This window comes from Ruditapes philippinarum, unplaced genomic scaffold (assembly GCF_026571515.1).
Source record: "Ruditapes philippinarum isolate M1 unplaced genomic scaffold, ASM2657151v2 ctg1690_1_1_1_1, whole genome shotgun sequence".
NCBI lineage: Eukaryota > Metazoa > Mollusca > Bivalvia > Venerida > Veneridae > Ruditapes > Ruditapes philippinarum.
In genome coordinates this window covers 58,190-80,775 of record NW_026856982.1, presented here as the reverse complement: position 1 = coordinate 80,775, position 22,586 = coordinate 58,190, and the positions used below count along the sequence as shown (strand labels likewise).

Sequence of the window (22,586 nt, the reverse complement as noted above, 5' to 3'; positions counted from 1 at the left end):
TTATTTTCTTCAAATCTTCCTATAGCTGCACAATGGATATAGATGCACCACTTTATTCTCAAGTATGAGACATATATTTTCTAGATTTTCTCCTCCTCCAAACTGTGTCGAGTAAACGATAATGGATATAGGTCCCGGAAAATTACTTTCTGGTACGTCATGTCTGGTTTAGTTAGATAAATCTCCAGGTCCATGTTGAACTGAAATATTCACAACACGTGCGCGTTATTTATGTATACATGTACACAAAAAATTATACCGATTTTATCAATTTATCAAAAGGGGAGTAAATTCTGTTCAAATATAATGAGTTTTTATCTTCCCGAACACTTGAAAATGGAGGAACATACATTTTATCCCCTTTTTAAAATGTATTTATGGATCTTATCACAGTTTGATTTATATTTTTACAATATACATGTTGTTGAAAAAGTAATAAATTTTGATAAAATGGCGAAAATTTACTTTAGTTGTAGCTTTGGAGATAAAACTTGTACACAATTCATTGAGACTAGGATTTCCGGTTGTAAATCTAAGTCTATTAACAATGACACAATTGTTTTATGTATTCATATTTACTGGTCAGTGCATTTTATTATATAGTTACCTCTGACAACACTTGTCTACATATACCACATGGTCCTGTAAATTCTCCCTTCACGTCACTGAATTATAAAATAATATATGTAAATGTTTAATTTGAAGATTATATATTATACAATATGTATGTGAAATTTATTGAAAATTTTATCGAACGATATCAATAGAAGTATAACAACGGCGAAAAGTCTGTATTGACGAACTTTACCTACTTTTAAATTAATATATCAAAAGAAAATGGTCATTTTACAATGCAGTGTGGTCGTTCAAGAAAGGTTGTATGCCATTTTGAAAAAAAATATGGACGTTCTTAAAGAGTACAATGTTTTATTATGAAATTAGGTCGCTCTATCAAAAGTGCCGTCATTTTAGAATGTTAAACGACCAATCAGTGTTATACGTTTGTTATAGAAGGCTATATATTAAGATGGTCGTTTATGAAGGAAATACGATTGTTCTAGAAAGGTTAATGGTGTAAAGGAAGAATGCAAATTTGTTATAGATATGTAGATGACCGTTTTAGAAGAAAATACGTTACTCTCGATATGTAGACGATCGTTTGAACAGAAGTTAATATGGTCGTTCTAAAGAAAAGTATATGGTCGTTCTAGAAAGGTAGCCGGTCGTAAACTTACCAACACACTGCCAATGCTTTGAATGATTTATTCCCTTCTGTTACAGCTTTCATTACTGCATTACGTTCCGCACACACACTGACACCATAAGATGCATTCTCTACATTACATCCTGTAAATCATATTGACAATTTGACATGTTTACAAAACCCTGTCTTCAACGGCCGATTTAGGGATCCATTAATAAGAATGTCCTTTATTTTCCAAAGGCAGTTTTCTTAACTGATCAAAGTGGAATCTTTCAATGCTGGCCTTGCATTACATGTTCTTCTATGTATGGCCGTTATTAAAAGATGGCCTTTGGTGAAGGTTTGACTTTATATCATATTTGTCGTATAATTGTTAGGAGAGCAAATTACACATGTACATTTTTTTCTGAAAGGTTTCAGTGATATGCATTAACTAGATTAAATTACATGTATATAATTACATTTTAAACTGGATGAACGATTGAATCATGCATACTATCTTGGTTTATTTGGTAGTGTAACTCGCGCTTGTGGAAATATACACAGATTGACATAGCACGTGATGAACATTAAATTTATTATCGGCCATTAAGAATTCTTGCTAAACTTGAACATGTATCTGCACATTTAATTTAATATTAATCATTAACTGTAATGAGATACAGCATTTTACAGTCTATTTGAATACAAAATATACATATATCTTCATGATAATACATTCATGATAATGAAAGTTTACATTTTACATAATAAAAAAATAAACAAGCAATTACATCTAACAACAATCAAATTAAAAATGCATAAACTATAAAATACATCTGCCAGGGATATACATTGTAGAAAATTATAATATTTTTTGTTTTCTAAATATTTTCTATATACTAGTAAGTATACCTGCATATATAGACCCATCAGCACACAACACGGCGGCCCCAACTCTGAAATTACTGTACGGACAATAAGCATTTTCTTTAACTTTATCCGCAGCTTTAATCAGTTCTTGTAGCTTGCCATCTATAAGTATAACGTATATTTGTATATTTAAGGTCGATAATGTGCTTTCAAAAAAAAATAACAACAAAAAACATTGAAATTAAACTAAGTACACTTGCATCATAACATTAAATTTGTATTTAACAAAACGTTTCTCATTCATTGTAAAGTATTCAGCCATTCTATACACAACCACGACTACGTTTTAGGCAAAATATATGGTACAAGGAACTCTTATCGGAGATCGATTATTGCAGTTAAGCTTTATCGTGTAACGTACATTTTTTTCTATAATTGTGCAACAATTGCATTACAATTAAAGCTAGCAACAGTTAAATTGAAATAAAACGTGCATGCATACAATTTTAATTCATTATATTATAACTAATTTACAACATACCTAGAGTTGAAACATCCATTGCTTAAGTTCTCACGTACTATGGTAAATGATTTAGGCTACTTATTGACGCGGTTTATACATGTGAAGTGGAGCAACTGTAAACAATACAGTAGCGTAGCTGTTATATCTGTAAACGACAGATTTTGAGGGGATGAGTACACTCTGCAGTGGCGTAAGTTTGTTATATAGTCGAGACCAGTGTTTTAAGATTTATACGTGAAACGGGTTAAGAGTAAAGGGTAAATCTTAATAAGATAGAGAAAACAAAAACTGAAGCCCCCCCCCCCCTGCCCCCCCCCCCCAAAAAAAAACACCCATGTACAAACGAAAAGAAATTATTGTAAGAAGAGAAGTGTAGCCTTAGGATCTCTGACAACTGAAAGAGAAGATTAAAGATGAGCGGTTGACTGAAAATGTTTCAGGCAACTGCCTTTAAACTAAAATCACTGGTTCGATTCATGCTTTAAATAACAAATTTACATGAGATTATCTTTCCAAAGTAAAATGTGAAAATCCATCATGTGGTCTTGACATCGATTTCACAGTGTCTAAACAAGAAATGTACTAGTATATTAATAAACTCGTATTTTCTGAACTTAAACATCACTTTGCGTATCTGAAACTAACATCGTCATCATTGGGGGAAGAGAAGCCACTCCAGCCGTTCTTATTATTAAATAATGACTTTCTAACATCCTCATAGCCAAATAAGCCATGCTACACCTCTGTGTACGTGTTTAAAAAGAACTCCAATGAGGTCCATTTGCAAAAGCCCGAGAACATTTAAATGTCTTACATAGATCTAAGCACACGGTAATTAAGAAATATACTAAGACATACATTGAAATACGTTTGCTTGTGTTATTCTCGGACCGATTTGATATACACTTTTTTTCAATTTGGGATCATCTTTCACAAGTAGAATCATTATTCTGGGAAAACGGAGGGAGCGATTTTTTCTACGCAAGTTAATGGTCGAGACAGATACCAAATCGAAAATTAATCTCGAAAAATCATTTCCAGTCCGATCTGGCGGAGTCCCTTTGAAATATGTTCATTTTTTATATTATTAAATAATCATACAATGCCCGTGTAAACCGGTTCTTTTTTGTTTAAAAATATTTCAACACCAGTAAATTTGTATCTTTCAAATTAACTGGATTTTTATTTTTAAGATTGTTAACTTGGTTTATACAAATATCAATGCGTTTATTATATTCCGAAAGTTAACTTGTCTCAAAACTAGAACGGTATTTTGAGGTTAAATATGCGTTTTAATACCTACTTAATATATCCGACTGTCTCGGATTAAGAGCAGTGCAATTATTATTATCTGTTTTTTTGTTGTTGTTGTTGTTGTTATTATTATTTTTGTTAGATGAGATATTGTTATGGCAACATAAAAAAAGATTTGATTGAATATAAATTACAAGTTTCATCATTTCATTGATTGTAGTAAGAAACGTTTTTTACGAGGATATGTTTTTACATCTTTAATACCACCCCTGTGAATGTATTGCATTATTCATTATTAATACATATCATTTTAGATATGAGTAGGTCATAGGAAATTAAGAACAACTAATTGGATCAAATTGTACATTAATGTAAAGTAATGTTACATCAAACATTTTGTTATGGATATATACATAGACATATGTCATACCATTGTACATGTGCATATAGAAGATTATTTATTATGTACTTATAAATGAAATATTGAATAAAATGCGTGTGTTCATTTCCGTATTTTCACTGTAAAACATTTTTCACTGCAGTGAAACATATTTACGGTCTTTTTACTGCTTTCTTGTTGGATTACTTTCTCTTAATTATATTCTCCCAATACACAAAATTGAAGGACAACTCTTTCTAATTGTAATGTCATAAAAATGAAAAAAATATAATCACAATAAACAAAAAAGTTTTTTCCCTAAAAATCCAGGTTTTATTTCCATCTTGTGTTATGAAAATTATCATACCTCACTCGTGGCTACCGCCACTCATAAACAATTTATTTGCATACCACTTGTTGAAAATAAGTCATGTAGTCGTAGAAAAATAAACTTAAATAGCCTCTATAATTTTGTGTATATACATATATATGAACACAAATCAAGTTGATATTTTAACGTACTTCCAAATTATATGAGCCGCGTCATGACAAAACCAACAAAATGGGTTTGCGACCAGCATGGATCCAGACCAGCCTGCACATACGCGCAGTCTGATCAGGATCCATGCTGTTCGCTAATTAGTTTCTCTACTTGTAACAGGGTTGGTAAGCGAACAACATGGATGCTGATCAGACTGCGCAGATGCGCAGGCTGGTCTGGATCCATGCTGGTCGCAAAGCCATTAAGGTGGTTTTGTCGTGACGCGGCTCATATTTATATGAGGGTCGTCCGCAAAGCTCACTAGTAGACACCTGCCCTAGATACGTTCAATTTTAGAACATTTAAAAGTACAAATTTTGACCATGATTTGCTTGTTCAAACATTTCAGTATTTTGTTAAACGGCAATCACTGTCGATGTAGGATCAATAACTATGTTTTTATATTTTATTATTTTCTAAATTCAAGAGATTAAACAAGTTCAAGGAGAGAAAAACAACGGGTTGTAAGCTCCTATATTTCTTTCTTCACCCATCTAAATCCCCGATTATATATCACGTGTCATATATAATAAAAGAAATTAAAACACGTTTTAATGTATCATTTAACCACCTAGCACTCCTTATTGGACGGTCTGTCTTTGTAAATGTTTAATTTTTCTAAATTCTTTCCTCTTCTAAACTCTTAGGGGTAAAAGCCATGGGTAAAAGTTCCCTGAGAACTACTTTCTTGTACGTCATGTCTGGCTTGGTTAGATAAAGATCCAAGTCCAAGTTAAACTGAAAATATAAACATAAACATAAATGTGGTATGAAAATAAATATAAGCTGTTTAAAAATTGAAATACTCGACGATGTGGACACCTTTGCAATGGTAAATAACTCTGTCTGTCTAAAATTAAAGTGATACAAGTTTTTCCCCTTTGACTGATCATAATATATTATGTTTTTCAATAGCAATACCTAGTCAAGTACAGAATAATTCAACAAGAGCCGGTTGAACCGGGTGATGCTCTCCGAATAGGTTTTGGACACAGGAAGGTATACCTCTTGTTGTGAGTTATGTCACAGTCAAAGTTCAAAGTGTTAAAACAAGGTAGCGACCCAAATGTTGTGCGCGACACATCTTCTCAATATGGTGATCATTTCTGTGAAATAGTTGTAAAATCCGACTTCACATAACGAAGTTATAGGCCTGACACAATTTTGCTGCAAGGTCATGCTGTGACCTTGACCTTCAAGGTAGCGACCCAAATGTTGCGCGTGACACGTCATCTCAATATGGTGATCATTTCCATAAAATAGTTTTAAAATCAGACTTTAAAAAAAAAAACAACAAAGTTATGGGCCGGACACGATTTTGCTGCAAGGTCATGCTGTGACCTTGACCTTCAAGGTAGCGACCCAAATGTTGCACGCGACACGTCGTCTCAATATAGTGATTATTTCTGTGAAATATTTTTAAAATCCGACTTCAATTAACAAAGTTATGGGCCGGACACGATTTTGCTGCAAGGTCATTCTTTGACCTTGACCTTCAAGGTAGCGACCCAAATGTTGCGCGCGACAAGCGTCTCAATATGGTGATCATTTCTGTGAAATAGTTGTAAAATCCGACTTCAAATTACGAAGTTATGGGCCGGACACGTATTCGGGACGTTCGGACGGATGGACTGACGGACAACCCGGCGACTATATGCTCCACCGAAATTTTCGGGGAGCATAAAAATCCGAGCAATATACGAATAACAAAATGAAATTGTGGACACAATGACCATTGTTCTCGAACGCAGCTTTCCGGCCATTTTGGATAAGGTGTTTTTGAACGCCAAAATCCAGCTGGGATGAAAAGATAAGCCGTACAAAACATATTCATATTGAACAAAAATTGTTAACCTCTCACCTCGTGAATTTATGTAATGAACTTATCCTCCTTTAAATTTGGAACAGTCCATTTAAATATAATAGATTCAAATATAAAAATACCAACAGTATTGAACCTGGTCAGACTGCAAATATGTGCAAGGTGATTTGGCTCTATACTGATGGTAGTGTTTGGCCATATTCACGCCCGTTTAATTCACAACAAGTGTAAAATATCCATCGGTGCAACTTCCATTCCTCGTTATGAACACCCATCTCTGACGTGTAACACGGTAAACAAGGTAAGTTTTTCATAATTTTTGAAGATTACAGACATTAATGTAAACATATCGGAATGCAGTTAGCTAGCGATGTGTTTTCCGAGTATGCACATGTAAAGATATTGCCTGTTGGTGGACACTTTGATGGAAATACCGTGCGACGCAGTCACTCGGGGTAGCTGAAAAACTGGAGACAACTTCTCTCCGGACCAAATTTATAATTGAAAACGTCGATTCTGGTGAAGTTTTGTGCATTCTAACCTAAAACAGATGCCCCGAGTCTTTGACAGCGTAAATTATTACCTGAAAGTCTTCATAGAAACGAAGATATACCCTTTTTTGCTTTAATCCTCGTTGTGAGCACCATAACCTCGTTGTGAGCAAGACAAGCGCAGTGCGTGTATGGTTTTAATATGTAATTCAGATGGTGAAAATATAGTTTTCAATCTACCAAAGCAATTAAAACTTTTTTGCACAGCAGCATTTTTTTTGCAATATACCCGAAGGGGTTTTGAACTGTCCGTCCGTCAGTCCGTCAATCCGTCCGAAAACTTTTACATTGGCCATAACTGCCTTATTAGTAAACGGATTTGATTCATATTTGAACACAACATCCCTTTGCACAATACCTTCATATACGGACCTGTATTTTACCTTTAACCCTGAATGGCCTTTACCTTGAAGGTCAAATTGTCCAAAATCATTTAAGATTGACCATAATGTCCTTATTAGTAAATCAATTTAATTCATATTTAGGCACAACACCTCTTTGGACAAGGCCTTCCAACTGACCTATATTCTTTTGACCTTGACCCCTGAATGACATTCACATTGAAGGTCAAATTGTCCAAAAACTTAAAAATTGCTCATAACTTCCTTATTAGTATACGGATAATACTCATATTTGGACACAACACCCCTATAGACAAGACCATCAAACTGATCTATATTTTTTTACCTTGACCCCTGAATGACCTTCTAGAAAATCCAAAAACTTTGAAATCAGCTAACCCAAAATTGTACTAGTGGTGTTACACCTAAGAAGTCAAGAAGATTTCTAAAAATGCCATTATCTCAGGATGAAAATGCTATTTAAATGTCAAACACAGACTGTCATGAGCTTTCTAGGGAAGACAGTGCAACTAAAATCAGGAAAAATGCTTTACATAGCAAACAAACGCTGAGAACTATTTGAATCTGTTATTATGCGACTATCGTTTTTCACGGAGGATTACTTACAAGTTTATAGTGTGTTGTAACTTTAACACTACACAAATATATTCTTAGCTTAATAGATAATGGTAAACAAAAAAAAACCCTACATATACCTACATCGAGGGCAGTCTGTGTGATATAAACATGCATGTATTTATCCTGAGCTTCATTCATGTTACACTGGCCAAGTTATGTAGAAAAAGAAAAACTATTGCAAAGGAAAACTATTGTGCATAAACGTTTTGATTGCTTTTGGTAGATTGAAAATTGTATTCTCGCCATTTGAATTACATATTAAAACCAGACAAGCATTGCGCTTGTCTTGCTTACAACGAGGTTATATGGTGCTCACAACGAGGATTAAAGCAAAAAAGGGTATTTCTTCATTTCTATGAAGACTTTCAGATAATAATTTACGCTGAAGACTTGTGGGCATCTGTTTCAGGTTAGAATGCACAAAACTTCACTAGAATCGACGTTTTCAATTTTAAATTTGGTCCGGAGAGAAGATGTCTTCAGTTTTACAGCTACCCCGAGTGTCTGCGTCGCACGGTATTTCCATCAAAGTGTCGACCAACAGGCATTGTCTTTACATGTGCATACTCGGAAAACACATCGCTAGCTAACTGCATTCCGATATTTTTATATTAATGTCTGTAATCTTCATAAATTATGGAAAATTCACCTTGTTTATCGTGTTACACGTCATAGATGGGTGCTCACAACGAGGAACGGAAGTTGCTCACAACATTTTTACCAATGGATATTTTACACTCGTTGTGAGTTAAACAGGCGTGATATTTTGTTGCAGCAGAGTAATAAAGATATCATCTCACTCGGAACACAACGGCTATTTTATTCATAAGGGTCGAGGAAATTACGATTTATATTACCTCAGCAAATACTTGTCTACAGACTCCACACGGACCTTTAAAGTCGCCTTTAATGTCACTGAAAATCAAATTAAACGTTCTTAATATTATTACTGATCATCATCATCATCATCAGCAGCAGCAGCATCATCATCATCAGCAGCAGCGGCATTCTTTTTTTGTTTGACTTGATGTCGCACCAACACTGTAAAGGTCATATGGCGACTTTCCAGCTTAACCGGTGGAGGAATGACTCAGGTGGCCATCCGTGGGGTTTTATTTAACTAAAACGTAAACATTCAAAAGGCGCTTGCAAACAGAATTTTGTTGTTTATATCGCTAGTAGACTTTTGAAACAGGTGTAGATAACCATTGTGCCTACATATGATAAGAGAACATATAACAAGTGAACTAACTAGAAGAGCGGGGACCTATTTGTTAAGGTGCCTGCCTTTCAACCTAGGGACCGTGGGTTCGAGCCCTAATCGGGTCACGACCATGTTCCTTCATATGACACCAGTACTGGTTAGTTCCAGGAAGCGGACTCGAAAGTAATTAATATAAATTGCAAGAACTTGTTTTGCAATCGAGCTTACGTACATAGGTATTAGGCCAAACTAACAACAGGAATGTTGATATACATATATTTTCTGAAAAGTCTTAATTTATCTCCTTTAATCTGTCCTTCATAACAGGTACGTATATACGTACCTGTTCATATCAATATTATTTAAGCAGAATAGTTTTTAAGTATCTTGTTTGTATACCAAGGTTCACCAGGATCGTGCCCAAAAAGTGTAAAAAGTGTAGCCACTAGACATTTCACACGTTTTTTCCTTATTTTTGAACAATGTCCACATTTTTCTATAATTCAAGTGTTATGACAACATAATATGATTTTAAAACTATAGTTTAATGACATGTAATATAAACTAGGGTTTGACATACCACGAGACAGCTGCCGCTACAAAATTCATCTTCCCCTCGGACACCGCTTTCATGACGGCGTTCCTCTCCGCACAGACGCACAAACCATATGACGCATTCTCTACATTACAGCCTGTAATTCATTTATGGCATAATTATATTCATTTATAACCTCTATGCATTAATTACCTAAATTCATTAATCAAATATATTCATCAATTACATATATTCATTTATTACAAATATTCGTTTATTACATAAATCCCTAATTACATATATTTAATGATATTCGTTAATTATCTATATTCATCAATAAATATATTCATTAATTACCTATATTCATTAAATACATATATTCGTTAGTTACCTATATTCATCAATTACTTTATTCATTATTTACCTATATTCATTAATTACATATATTCATTAATTACATATATTCATTAACTACATATATTCATTAATTGCCGTTTGACGGAAAGGGCCGAGAAGATGCGATTGGTGATTAACCTTTGCCACCAGCTTAATGCTTTGGTAGCTCAATTTTTGTACATGTATTTTGATATTGAAATCCTTTAAAACTTTAAATGGACTGTTCTAAACTTAAAGCCGGATATCTTCATACACAATTGAATGGTTAAAAATTGAACGAAAGAACATCGCATACTGTGGCCGTATTAGTTATTAAACAGTCGATTAATCTCAAATCGTTATCCATTCCCCTTTTATGACATACATACCAGCGTAAATGGAACCGTCCGTACATAGAACTGAAGCCCCAACTCGGAAATTACTGTACGGACAATATGCATTATTCTTCACATCAACTGCAGCTTTTATCAACTCCTGGAATTTTGCATCTGAAAGTTTGATAATAATATCTTCAAATATAAAACTCTCAATCGACCTATATATTCTGTTGTGCTTTAGTGTTTAGCAATACTGAATCGCACTAAGGCAAGTATTAAGATGTTTATAATCCCGGTCCTATCACGCAGAATACTCCGACTTTGGGATAATCAAACTATTTTCAAATTTCTCGCCCTACGGTTCAAGGTCACATCCCCGCTAAAAGTCCCCACACTGCGAGCTGGATATAAGATATTCAGGGTTAGAAAACCACTGCAGTGTCAGACGTTTGGTAAAATCTTGGCTAATAGTCACCGGTATCCTCCGGGGTAAGGGATGCCGGGTAGCGATGACAACAGCTGATTTGTGAACGAGTCTAGATAATAAGCTTGTTCTATGATTTTATTTGTTATGGATAAAACTGTTATTTGCTACGAAAATTTATGTTTATTGAGTGGTCTGATAGCCCACTACTCTAATTATAATAGTCGTTCAAACAGTATTTTTGGATGAGACTTTAATTCAAAGTTGCTGGTATTGACTGAGACATGTATTTAATCTATGCAAGTCAATGAACCAGTGATAATAATACTTCAGGTTGGAAAGGTCGAACCTATCTCGAAAGACAACAACTCCCCCACCCCTAAAAACAACAAATAAACCTACGAATATCAGGGTGTTTTTTTTGGTTGACAATTCAAAGCATGCACTACTAGGAAAGGAGACATATTTTCATGACATGATTTTTTTTCTTTTGAAAACTAGACCCATACAAAATATTGCGGAAGAATTACTCAAAATTGTTTCAACAATTATACATACCTAGTGAGGATATATCCATGTTGTCACAGAGAGTATGTCTACACAAAATGTGACCTAATATAACGACAAACTAGGTAACCGGTTATCTGTGCGGTGACACAGTCCAATAACCCCGTAATCTTTGTTATCAGTCTAGATTATCCTTTAATATTAGGTCAGTTTAACCTGGATGTCTGAATCTAACAAATGTTAGGTCAGTTTAAGAACACATCCGCAAATGATGCAATGAGACAAACACCAGGTTATCAACCTTCATTTTTTGTTTCACAGATATACCCTGGTGCATGTTGTAACATTTGTATTTTCTATTTGGATGGCTTACTAACACACAAACTAAACAAGACCCGAAGGATGGTTTATATATTTTATTATATGTGTTGCATCCAAGTATACACTCATAAACTCCCAAACATCAAGTAAACATACACACAGTAACAATAACGATATTTGATATTAAAGGCGTGGCTTATTATATCTTGTAGACTTGCTTACTACACATGTGTTGTCAGAATTTTGCAATTCGAGCATTTCTGGGGGTATTATGTCCTTTTTATTTTTTTAAAAATATGTAACATATCAGCCAATATTAATTAGAATCTTGTATTTTATACAGATTAGAAATGCTAATTTATCTAATTAGATGCATATTAAACAAATTAAAAATTTTCCTAATTCTAATTCATTCTTTAATATATAGTAATATATTACGTTGCTTGATCATTTTGTTTGCTTTGAACATTTACTTGTTTATTATTTACTTTATAAATGTATCATCTATTATGCATTTATATATATTATAATCCGGAGCTATCAGTGACAGTGATTTACTCCTATCTTAACTTAAACTTCTTATGCCAAAAAAAGGGCAAAAAATTCTGTTAAAATGTTAATAAGTGTTATGGAATTTGTACAGTGATATTATATGATATATTACATTAGGCCAATATATGTATAAAATTTTAATGTAATATAAAAACTCGAGTTGTTTGTAATATAAAAAAAAAAGTTGCACACAGAAGTATAATTATTTCTCTACTCCCAAAGGGTCATAATTCTGCCAATACCGACAATATGCGCCAGTGCTCATCTGTAAAATACACCAGCAATTCAATCGGAACACCTCGGGCGACTTCAAGAACAACTTGACAGAGATTGCCGAGTTATTACGATTGGTAGCAGTTGAGAACAAAGGGCAATAACTCCGCCAAAATGTTTGAAAAATAAACCCTGGCAATATGTGCCACGACTTCGTAATGACTTCAATGGAAATTAAGTCAAAATCGTCAAAAGAATGTAGTAGTTTTTGTGAACAGATGCGTATTTATAAAGTGTATTATAAATTGACGACTGTCGTTTATGCTAAAGAGTCCTTGGTGATTAAGTCACATTTGTATATGTTTGTGTTCCAGTTAGTAGGTTCGAGCTTTCTTCATCATCTTGAGAAGGATCTAACGTACAAAAAAGTATAGTCCAGATAGATTCAATAAAAATTCAATCTTAAATCATTATTTTATATTGTGAGTCCACCCTTTATCAATAAGCATGCTTGCCTTTTGTTTTAAAGGAATTATATTATCATTTTACAATTTTCATGGACAAGTTATCCGCTTTCTTTTTTTTCTCTTGCATTTCCAGTAAAAGGTGTTTCCATGACAGGTTTATATTTTTGAACTTCTTAGCATATGTGAAGGAGCGTGATTGGCAGGCATTTTCCTTATATTGGCCTTCTTGGCCTTACCTGGTCAGCTGATGTTACTTACATGTCAAATATAATATCATTTAATTCTAGTTTTTTGTTCACGAATTGTTTGAAATGGAAACAAAGTGTAATAGAAAATTGTCCGTCAAGAGACCAGTCATTTGCCACACGGAAAAAGTCAATATCACATTTTCAGACCGATTCTTATAGCAGTTCAATGAAAAAAAAGACTTGTTTTTATTAAGGTACGAAAGTAAAAAGGAAATCTTCGCTGACATTTTTTTTCTTTAATAATCATATTCCGAAGTATGCCTACATTGCAACAAGCGTCACTTTGAGCCGCGTCACGACACGTCACGACAAAACCAACATTATAGGTTTGCGACCAGCATGGATCCAGATCAAGATCCATGCTGTTCGCTATCAGTTTCTCTACTTGTAATAGTGATTGTTAGCGAACAGCATGGATCCTGATCAGACTGCGCGGATGCGCAGGCTGGTCTGAATCCATGCTGGTCGCAAACGCATTACGTTGTTTTTGTCGTGACACGGCTCATATATATTTGATAGACTTAGATATTCACTCAGATGCACTTACATTTTTCGGTATAAATTGGTTATCTGTGTACGGATTTTGTTCAAGTTTGGTACATACAAAATTCAATATATCATACTTACAACTTATAATTTTATTTACAATTCAATGACAAGAAAATAAAAAAAAACAAATACTTATAGGCTACTGTTAAATGAAAAATCACAGAATGGCTGTAAAAGTCGTAACAAAACGAGCAGTCTCTGAATCGCACTAAATCTGTATGTTAACCGGATCTAATACTGTGTGTGTCCTGCCATAGCTATAACAAAATTTAAACACCTCCGTCTCATGGAAATGACGTAGTTTCTGAAAAAGGTTTGGGGAATATTTCTCTATTTCGAGGGGCTATACAAGTCGCTTTATCACACACCTGTTCAATTCATGCCACAATTTACGGGAACTCGAGCAAGGCCTTGTTTAGGAATGGCGAAATATTCACCAAGTCTATTTGTTTTGTTATTTTTCCTATTTTCTTGTCAATGAATTGTAAATAAAATTCTAAATAGTAAGTATAATACGTTGTATTTTGTATGGTCCAAATTTGATCAAAATCCTTCAATAAATGACCAATTTATGCCGAAAAATGTCAGTGTCGGGTTATAAGTGCCTCTAAGTGTATTGTAAGTATCTAAGAAGGGTCAGGGTAACTTGTTCGTAACTGGTTCATATTGAAATATCCATCGTATTTAAATAAGACATTGGCACAATTTAGGTATTGGGCAGGGAGAAGTTATGTGTTTGAATTCATTATGCATGTCATATATATTAGGCTTACATATTACACATGACGAAAGATATGAGGGACCGCAATGGCCAAATGGCTTTTTATAGACCTATTTACAAAAGGATATGTCCATAGAAACGGATGTTGCATTTCGCGCATGCGCATTTTGCGTAGGGAAGAAATGCAATAACAAAATAATACATTAAATCAGTACTCATCAACTTCATAAACAATTTGATGTCATCTAAAAGATTAACCATTAGTCAAATTGTGACGAACGCCGGACAAATTTCGTGGACTTAGGTGATTGACGTTATTGTAGATATATTTCTTTTGATTACAACAAGCTAACAACGTTTAAAATGTCTTTCACATTTCTGCGATGATTTCTCTGCGCCATATATTTCTTTATACAATAATGTAGGATTATATTTCATTTTTTCATCGTCTATAAATATCAAAGCGAGTGGAAATTTCTAGCAAAAGATCTGTTCAACTCTACTAAGCATTTGAATACATCGAATATTAGAAACTAATCTATTACATAAAACTTTAAAGCAACATGCCTCCAGATGAGCCAAATTATTGCAATAAAATCAAACTTGAGAAAAATGTACTAATGTTATAGAAAGAGTAAACAGATTCAAGATTCAAGTAATAATTTACATGTGTTGTGTGACAAATGACAATTTTTTCAGTTTTTATAACAATTTCTAACACAGTAAGGGTACTTTTTGCAAATTGTAACCTCTTTTTGGTAATTTAATTTTGGGTTGCAAGTGCCATTGATAATTAATGTAATTGTTTCCTTTCAATTAAATCACAATATTATACTTTTTAGTACATTTTCAAAATTTTCAAAAAATTATCATGAATCTGGATGCATGCAGCTTTAAAAAGTTCAGAAAACTGTGTACAGTAATTTTTAATTTCTTAAAACACTATATTGCAAAATTGAAATATACACCACAATACAAGAATTTTATTTTTATATTGTCATAAACTACATAATACAGTTTTAACATTTATAGGTAATAACATGTAAACGAAAAGCAACGAACATATATATTATCGGGAAAAACATGGTTGCAAATAGCGTAAATATTTTTTGTTGGAATTTTTGTGTTTTTGCATTTCATGGGGAAAGCGGATAATGTTTGAAGTATTTATGACTTGAGAATGCAGAACATAAAAAGTACAATGTATATGAGAAAACGAAAATACTTAGTAAAAGTCTATCACATTTTATCAGTATGAACATTTCAGTTTTCAGTTTCAGTTTTTATTAAACCAAGGCATATAATATGCAACTGGTTATAACAACAAACAAACAGAAAAATAACAGTAAAAACGAGGCTTTTCATCGGAACTCCTCGGCTATTATACGAGTCACAAATACCGTTGTCAAATAACCGACAGTTTGCTAATCACGTGAGCGAAATATCAGGCGGATTAATACAAAAATAGTTCCACGTGCTTCGCTGGTTTCCAGTAATTCAGCCTTTCAGTGCTTTGATTTACCAAAGCAATATCATTAACAGATGCAAAGTAAAAATGAGAAACACAGCATATCTATCAAAGATTAAATTTCCACGTGAAGACCAGTTTTGTACTTTTTTCTTCATGGAATCGATACAAACGTAAACATGTGAAGAGTTAACGCTTCTGAATTCACTGAAACTTATGACTCCTTTCTCTCCGAATCTTAGGCCCGAGTCCATCCGAGTTACACCGAATTCTGCCAGTGATATCAATGCTGAAGGGCATTCCATAAAATGCAACGGGTAGTCCATTCCAAGTTCACCTTTTTCTGAGCAATTGCAATTGACTGTGATCAGTGGGTTAGATACGAGCGCCGCGCCATTGTACGGATTTCTCTCCACAATCATATCACTGTCGATATAGGTTTGCCGATTTACATATAATGGATCCAGCTGGCGGTAGCTGGCGGTAGCTAAATTTCATCAAAACATTTAAATCATGGATGACTTGATTGTGTTCTGTATTGACGGTTGCTACATATTCATCGTAGTTGAGATGTGGCGTGGATTCTATCACGTGCAAAGAAATATAAAGAGCTTGCACGCGTGTAGTTAGGAGCGAATCACTGGTCATGTCAGGTGTGTAGGTAGTGTCTAATTCATCGACAAAAAAGACGTCACTTATACATGACGTCGTATACAGAGCAGCTAGTATACTGGTGACGTCATTATGTAACTCTCCATAATTGAAGAGCGGAATACTTTGGTTTAGACTGACCAAGATAGGTATGTGTACACTTACAGATTGAGATACCAACGACCGTAGAACGCACGTGTTACGTAGAATATCGACCACATATGGAGACGTGCAGTGTACACTCTTACATGATTCCTAAAATCATAAAAATAAATAGCATCAACTGAAAATACACAAAAGATATTAAGACAATTTATAAAAAAGTAAATAACGGTATGGAACAAAATGTAAAAATGCTTTGTTATAGGTCATGTCTTATAAATATTTGTAACAATTTGGACAAATGCTATACTTATCATGTTTGTTTTCTTTTCTTGAAATAAACGGGCTGTAAACGTGGCTCAAAAATAAATAAATAAACAACTAAGATAAATACATAATAAGAAAAGGTAAAAAGGAAGAAAATTTCCGTCCAGTCTGAGATAATGTCTGAGGAATTTCTAAATGAGCCTATTTAACCGTACCAGGACTGGTATATAAACCGTTCCAACGGGACAATATTTCTTGTTAAAGCCCATCCCGGCGACGTTTTCTCCACTGAAGGTAAGAAGTGCGTGAAGGTCTGTAGGATTGAGTGGTCCAACGATTACAGGCATACAGTTATTTATATGATCAGCATCTCTACCATTACAGATAGCACAGAAAACATTCTTGAAACTGTAAAACAAAAGTATTTCTGACATAACTTCGTGAAAATTCGCTGTGTTTCGGCATTTTTCGTAATGCACCGTTGAAATAACTCCAAATAAAAAAATGTCAATTTCATAAAATTTTATGAATAAATTAGTGATTTTTGATGAAAATGCAAATGTTAACAAAATAAATAAATAAATAACTAAGTTAATGAATGAATGAATGAATGAATGAATAAATAAATAAATAAGTAAATAAATAAATAAATAAATAAATAAATAAATAAATAAATAAATAAATAAATAAATAAATAAATAAATGAATGAATGAATGAATGAATGAAAAAATGAATGAACGAACGAACGAATGAATAAATAAATAAATGCTGTATAAGGGTTTGGAAAAAACCGTACTCTGATTAATATCATTAACGCAAATTGAATTTATAATGAATCAAAAATGAACATTTTATTCTTAACGTCAATGTGAATTTTTCCTTCATTTTGGACTTGTAATTTACTGGCGAGCAAGCACCCTTAAAGTGAATAAAGCTATATATCTACTGCAATATGTATTGTTTGAATTTTAAAAAGGCATACTTCCAAAGTCAAAAAGATAGTTAATCGCCTTAAAAGCAAATGGCGCATACACAAAATCATTGCTAAACTTAAAATAGCAAAATAATAATTTGTTCCGGAACATTTATTCTGTTTACATACATTATGTGTTAAATAATGGAGACATTCTGCGTTACAACTTTTTTTCAGAAATCAACCATATAATAAAAGAAGCAATATAATTTTACTGTTGATAAATTTTACAAAACTATTTCATAAGATATAGATCGATACCCTTTAATAAGCATTTATAAAACGCACGCTTGCCAGATTATACTGATACGACTCGCCTGTTTATGTTTCTTTAAAATATATGCATATACTGTATATAGATCGACTAATGCGGTATTTTGAATAAGGCGAGTTTGAGTTTTGTAGATCGACTAATGCGGTATTTCGAATAAGGCGAGTTTGAGTTTTGAGGTTCAAATGCAACATTTTCGATACCAACATCTAACAAATAAAATGACGTATAGATAATTACGAGTATTCTACAAAATCTATGTTGACAATGTAAATTTGCTCCAGCCTCGCGTCGTGGCACAACGACTCGACCTTTGCGTCGTAAGTTTTCCATGTACCGGAAGTGTTACATCTACCTATGACAGGCTGACAGAAAACAAGGGTTGAATTTGATACACCCTCTGGAGGTACATATCTTATGAAACAGTCAGGAGTTCGTCTCACAAAATTTTCTATATCATCTTCCAAAACAGTGTCATCATTCAAGCAACTGGAAAAAAAACACCACATAATTCACAGACATAGTGGATATTGAATGGGTGTGCGTATAATACTGAATTTATTGAACGAGTTGAATAAAATTATGGCGAGTATAATATTATTTAATTCGACGAGTTCAATAAATTCAGAAATAAACTTACACGGATTTAATATTCTATTTATCACTTACCAAAAATAAGAAAAAGACCATTGTGAAAAGCAAATGACGTCACGTCAAAATATATGCACGTCCGTGCAATACCATTTCTATGGAGTAGCCAAATCGGCACCGGGTATGTGATAAATATCATTACACAAAAGGCGCATATTATTACATACTATTGTATTGGAAATCATTTAAAGACAAATTAGGACTAAAATACCACACTTTTTATTTTTAAAAGCATTTTGTGCCGGTGTCCTGTCAAAGTTTCCAATAAAATAATGTTGTTTCAAGCACCATGTCCTTTGATTTGTATTACATTTTATGAAATTTGAAAATTTTGCTACTCATCAAAAAGTCTACATATTTAGGATTATTTATGCTAGTCTACTGCGTTTATATAATCGAGAGATTAAAAAAAACAGATTCATAAAACTTGGTTCTTTATAATCGTGGTAAAATATATAGATAAAACTAGAAATTAAAACATATTTCATATAAAGTAATTAAATATTGTAATATATTCGTAAAAGGTTTTTTACGTTTCTTAAACTATAAATATACATTTGAGCCGCGTCATGACAAAACCAACAATGGGTTTGCGACCAGCATGGATCCAGACCAGCATGCGCATCCGGGCAGTCTGATCAGGATCCATGCTGTTCTCTTCTTGTTATAGGGTTTGTAAGTGAACAGCATGTATCCTGATCAGGCTGCGGGGATGCGCAGGCTGGTCTGATTCCATACTGGTCGCAAAAGCATTATGTTGGTTTTGTTATGACGCGGCTCATTTATATCTTTGTTATATATTACCTAACTGCAATATCCCATGGTCGAGTACGCTCCTGAGCAATATTATGGCACGCGGCACAAAACCCGTTTGCAAAATGTACATTTGTATAAATGTCCGTCACGGGAACACTGTCTATGACGGAGTACACGTCTGATGTGGTCATATCTTCACAAAGAAACCTATTGTCCTCGGAAGCCGAAGCCGGACATGAACTCACGAAATAATAACCATTGTAATGTTTATATCTCTTGAGATACAACTGAAACGCTGTGTCTTCCGTCAGTAATTTATAAGTTGATTGACAAAATAAGGATGTAAAATATGTAGAATTTTCATACCGAGCAATTTCACTCGTCTTTGAAGGACAGCACGTGTTCTCTAATTGACAGTAGTCGGAACACGAACAGCTCACACAACAGTTTGAGATTGAGGTTGATGTTGCCAAGCTGGTAATCTTGTTATTGCAAATAAATGAATTGTGCGGACAAAGTGAATTTAACTCAATAGCGTACGACTCGATCAGATCGCCATTCTCTTTAAGAATATCTGACAAATTAGAAAAGGTTAGATCAAAGTCAGGGACAAATATATTATCAACAGGCCGAGGAGGTAAAGTAAAAGAAGGTAAAGGAGGTAAAGGAGGTAAAGTAAAAGAAAAATCTGATGTCGATTGTTCAATATTTTCTGTTAAACTTGGTGTGGAAAGCTGTTGTATAGTCGACATCGTCTTAGTTGATTTTCCGGGAGATAAATCATCTGTATTATATCTTGTTGGTTTTGTTGCCGAAGTTACTCCAGTTAGTAATAATCCAAGTGTTGTTCCTCCAGTCGGAATGGACTTCGGTGTCATTTCTATGTTCTCTGGTAATGTGCCTTGTGTTCTTCTAGTTGAACCAAGTGTACCTTCAGTTGGAAATGTCCCCAGTATATTCCCCGTTGACAGTGTCCCGAGTGTGTTTCCTGTTGGCAATGTCCGCAGTGTATCCCCAGTTTGCACTGTCACCATTGTATCCCCGGTTGGCAATGTTCTCAGTGTATCCCCAGTTGGCAATATATCCAGTGTGTTTCCAGTTGGTACTGTCTCCAGTGTGTTTCCAGTTGGCCATAATCCTATCACCATTCCTGTTGGCAATGTACTAAGTGAACCTTCGACCGGAGATACTTCCATATTTTCATCGTGTGGTGGTAGTGTTTCCGATGTATCAAATGAAGGAGTTATTCCTTGAAATTTCTCCGCCGGTACAGTTTTAGATTCATCACTGATAGTAAAGCAATGTTTAACACCGTACAAGAAAAACGCTTGAATAAAATAGAAATAGTTATTCAACAACATAGTTTTCCGGAAAATTCCTTTCAGAACAATCGGGAAACCTCAGTGTCGTCAGGTCTGCAGAAGAATGATGACGACTAACATCCGGGCATTGTTTTATACAACAATTAAAAATATTGATTGAGACACAACGAGGGATGATCAGAAAGTTTTGAGAGAAAAAAGCAGATAATTTCTATAACAATTCATTCTTCTTATCTGATTTTGTTATTATTTATTATTATATATTACATGCACCTAATTGGTCCGTTTTTTTATATTAATCCGAAATATTCATTTTTAATTTGAGAAAGTGTAAGTTTTCAGGTAATCGGTTGCCATAACCACTGATCACACGTCAAACGAACCAATTTGTTGTTATTTTTTCTTGTGTTGGGTAATGCTTAGATCCTGAATGTTGTAATTAAGGATGTAACAACACTTAAGTGAATGTTTATATAATTATTCTTCTAAAACAATTTCAAACATCCAAGAATATGATAAATATGTTCTGCAAATGTTTATACGCATCATAAGTAGTTATTAAAATATATGCATTTATTTCTTCTGAGACTTTATCGAAAATAATTTCTAATTACCCCCTTGTATTAACATGAAATGTAAATACAAATAATCCTTTTTATAATGTACAATATTGATAAATCTTCAATTGAGCATCATATTTATGATATAAAACCAAAACAATTTGAATTTACAGGATCTTTAAAATTAATAGTATTTGCCAAAAAAAGGCGGCAAAAATACACAAAGTTTCAGAAATGAAAAATAAAACTTTTTCTGAAGAAAATGCAAACGTGTGTTTTAAAATGATGTATAACTGAAATAGAACTATAAGATGCTTATCACGTGAAAAAAATGTATACATGAGCCGCGTCACGACAAAACCAACATAGTGCGTTTGCGACCAGCATAGATCCAGACCAGCCTGCGCATCCGCGCAGTCTGACCAGGATCCATGCTGTTCGCTTACCAACCCTACTACAAGTAGAGAAACTGATATACGTATATATAATTTCACCTAAGTGTGGTATACAATCTCAATTACAACAAACAGGGTCTTTAACTGTATTGATATGGGGACATCACTGCGTAGGAGATTGAAAAAAACAGTGTAAGGTTAGAGAAAGTACAAAATACACGTCCTTAGATCCTTAGAAGAATTAATGATTTGTAAACAGAGATAAGTTACGACTGGTGTTCTCTTAAAACTTTATTTTTTATTCTGGATTCATTTCTGTGTTTAAAATGAACAACATTTGAGCCGCGTCACGACAAAACCAACATAGTGCGTTTGCGACCAGCATGGATCCAGACCAGATCAGGATCCATGTTGTTCGCTATCAGTTTCTCTACTTGTAATAGGGTTTGTAAGCGAACAGCATGGATCCTGATCAGAGTGCGTGGGTGCACAGGCTGGTCTGGATACATGCTGGTCGCAAACGCACTATGTTGGTTTTGTCGTGACGCGGCTCATTTACTCCGAAGAAGCATTATATCTGGTCTTAAATGAAGACCATATATAATTATA

At 33.9% G+C, this 22,586-nt stretch overlaps 3 protein-coding genes across 3 annotated transcripts; all 3 read right to left on the bottom strand.

The window, feature by feature from the left end:
* LOC132748354 (cytidine deaminase-like) lies at positions 1 to 2,737 on the bottom strand. Its single transcript, XM_060737941.1, has 5 exons — positions 2,598 to 2,737; positions 2,099 to 2,218; positions 1,236 to 1,347; positions 608 to 665; positions 1 to 200 (listed from the first exon to the last, which is right to left on the bottom strand). The coding sequence occupies exons 1-5, from the start codon at positions 2,614 to 2,616 to the stop codon at positions 81 to 83; spliced, it is 429 nt and encodes a 142-aa protein (XP_060593924.1). The 5' UTR covers positions 2,617 to 2,737; the 3' UTR covers positions 1 to 80.
* Positions 2,738 to 5,145: 2,408 nt separating this feature from the next.
* LOC132748352 (cytidine deaminase-like) lies at positions 5,146 to 11,695 on the bottom strand. The gene is made up of 5 exons (XM_060737940.1): positions 11,541 to 11,695; positions 10,610 to 10,729; positions 9,891 to 10,002; positions 8,964 to 9,021; positions 5,146 to 5,491 (listed from the first exon to the last, which is right to left on the bottom strand). Exons 1-5 carry the CDS (start codon positions 11,557 to 11,559, stop codon positions 5,372 to 5,374), a joined length of 429 nt encoding a protein of 142 aa, XP_060593923.1. The 5' UTR covers positions 11,560 to 11,695; the 3' UTR covers positions 5,146 to 5,371.
* A 4,756-nt stretch (positions 11,696 to 16,451) lies between these two features.
* On the bottom strand, positions 16,452 to 21,174 carry LOC132748365 (uncharacterized). Its single transcript, XM_060737953.1, has 4 exons — positions 19,749 to 21,174; positions 18,534 to 18,782; positions 17,264 to 17,456; positions 16,452 to 16,934 (listed from the first exon to the last, which is right to left on the bottom strand). The coding sequence occupies exons 1-4, from the start codon at positions 21,059 to 21,061 to the stop codon at positions 16,452 to 16,454; spliced, it is 2,238 nt and encodes a 745-aa protein (XP_060593936.1). The 5' UTR covers positions 21,062 to 21,174.
* Between the last annotated feature and the right edge of the window lie 1,412 nt (positions 21,175 to 22,586).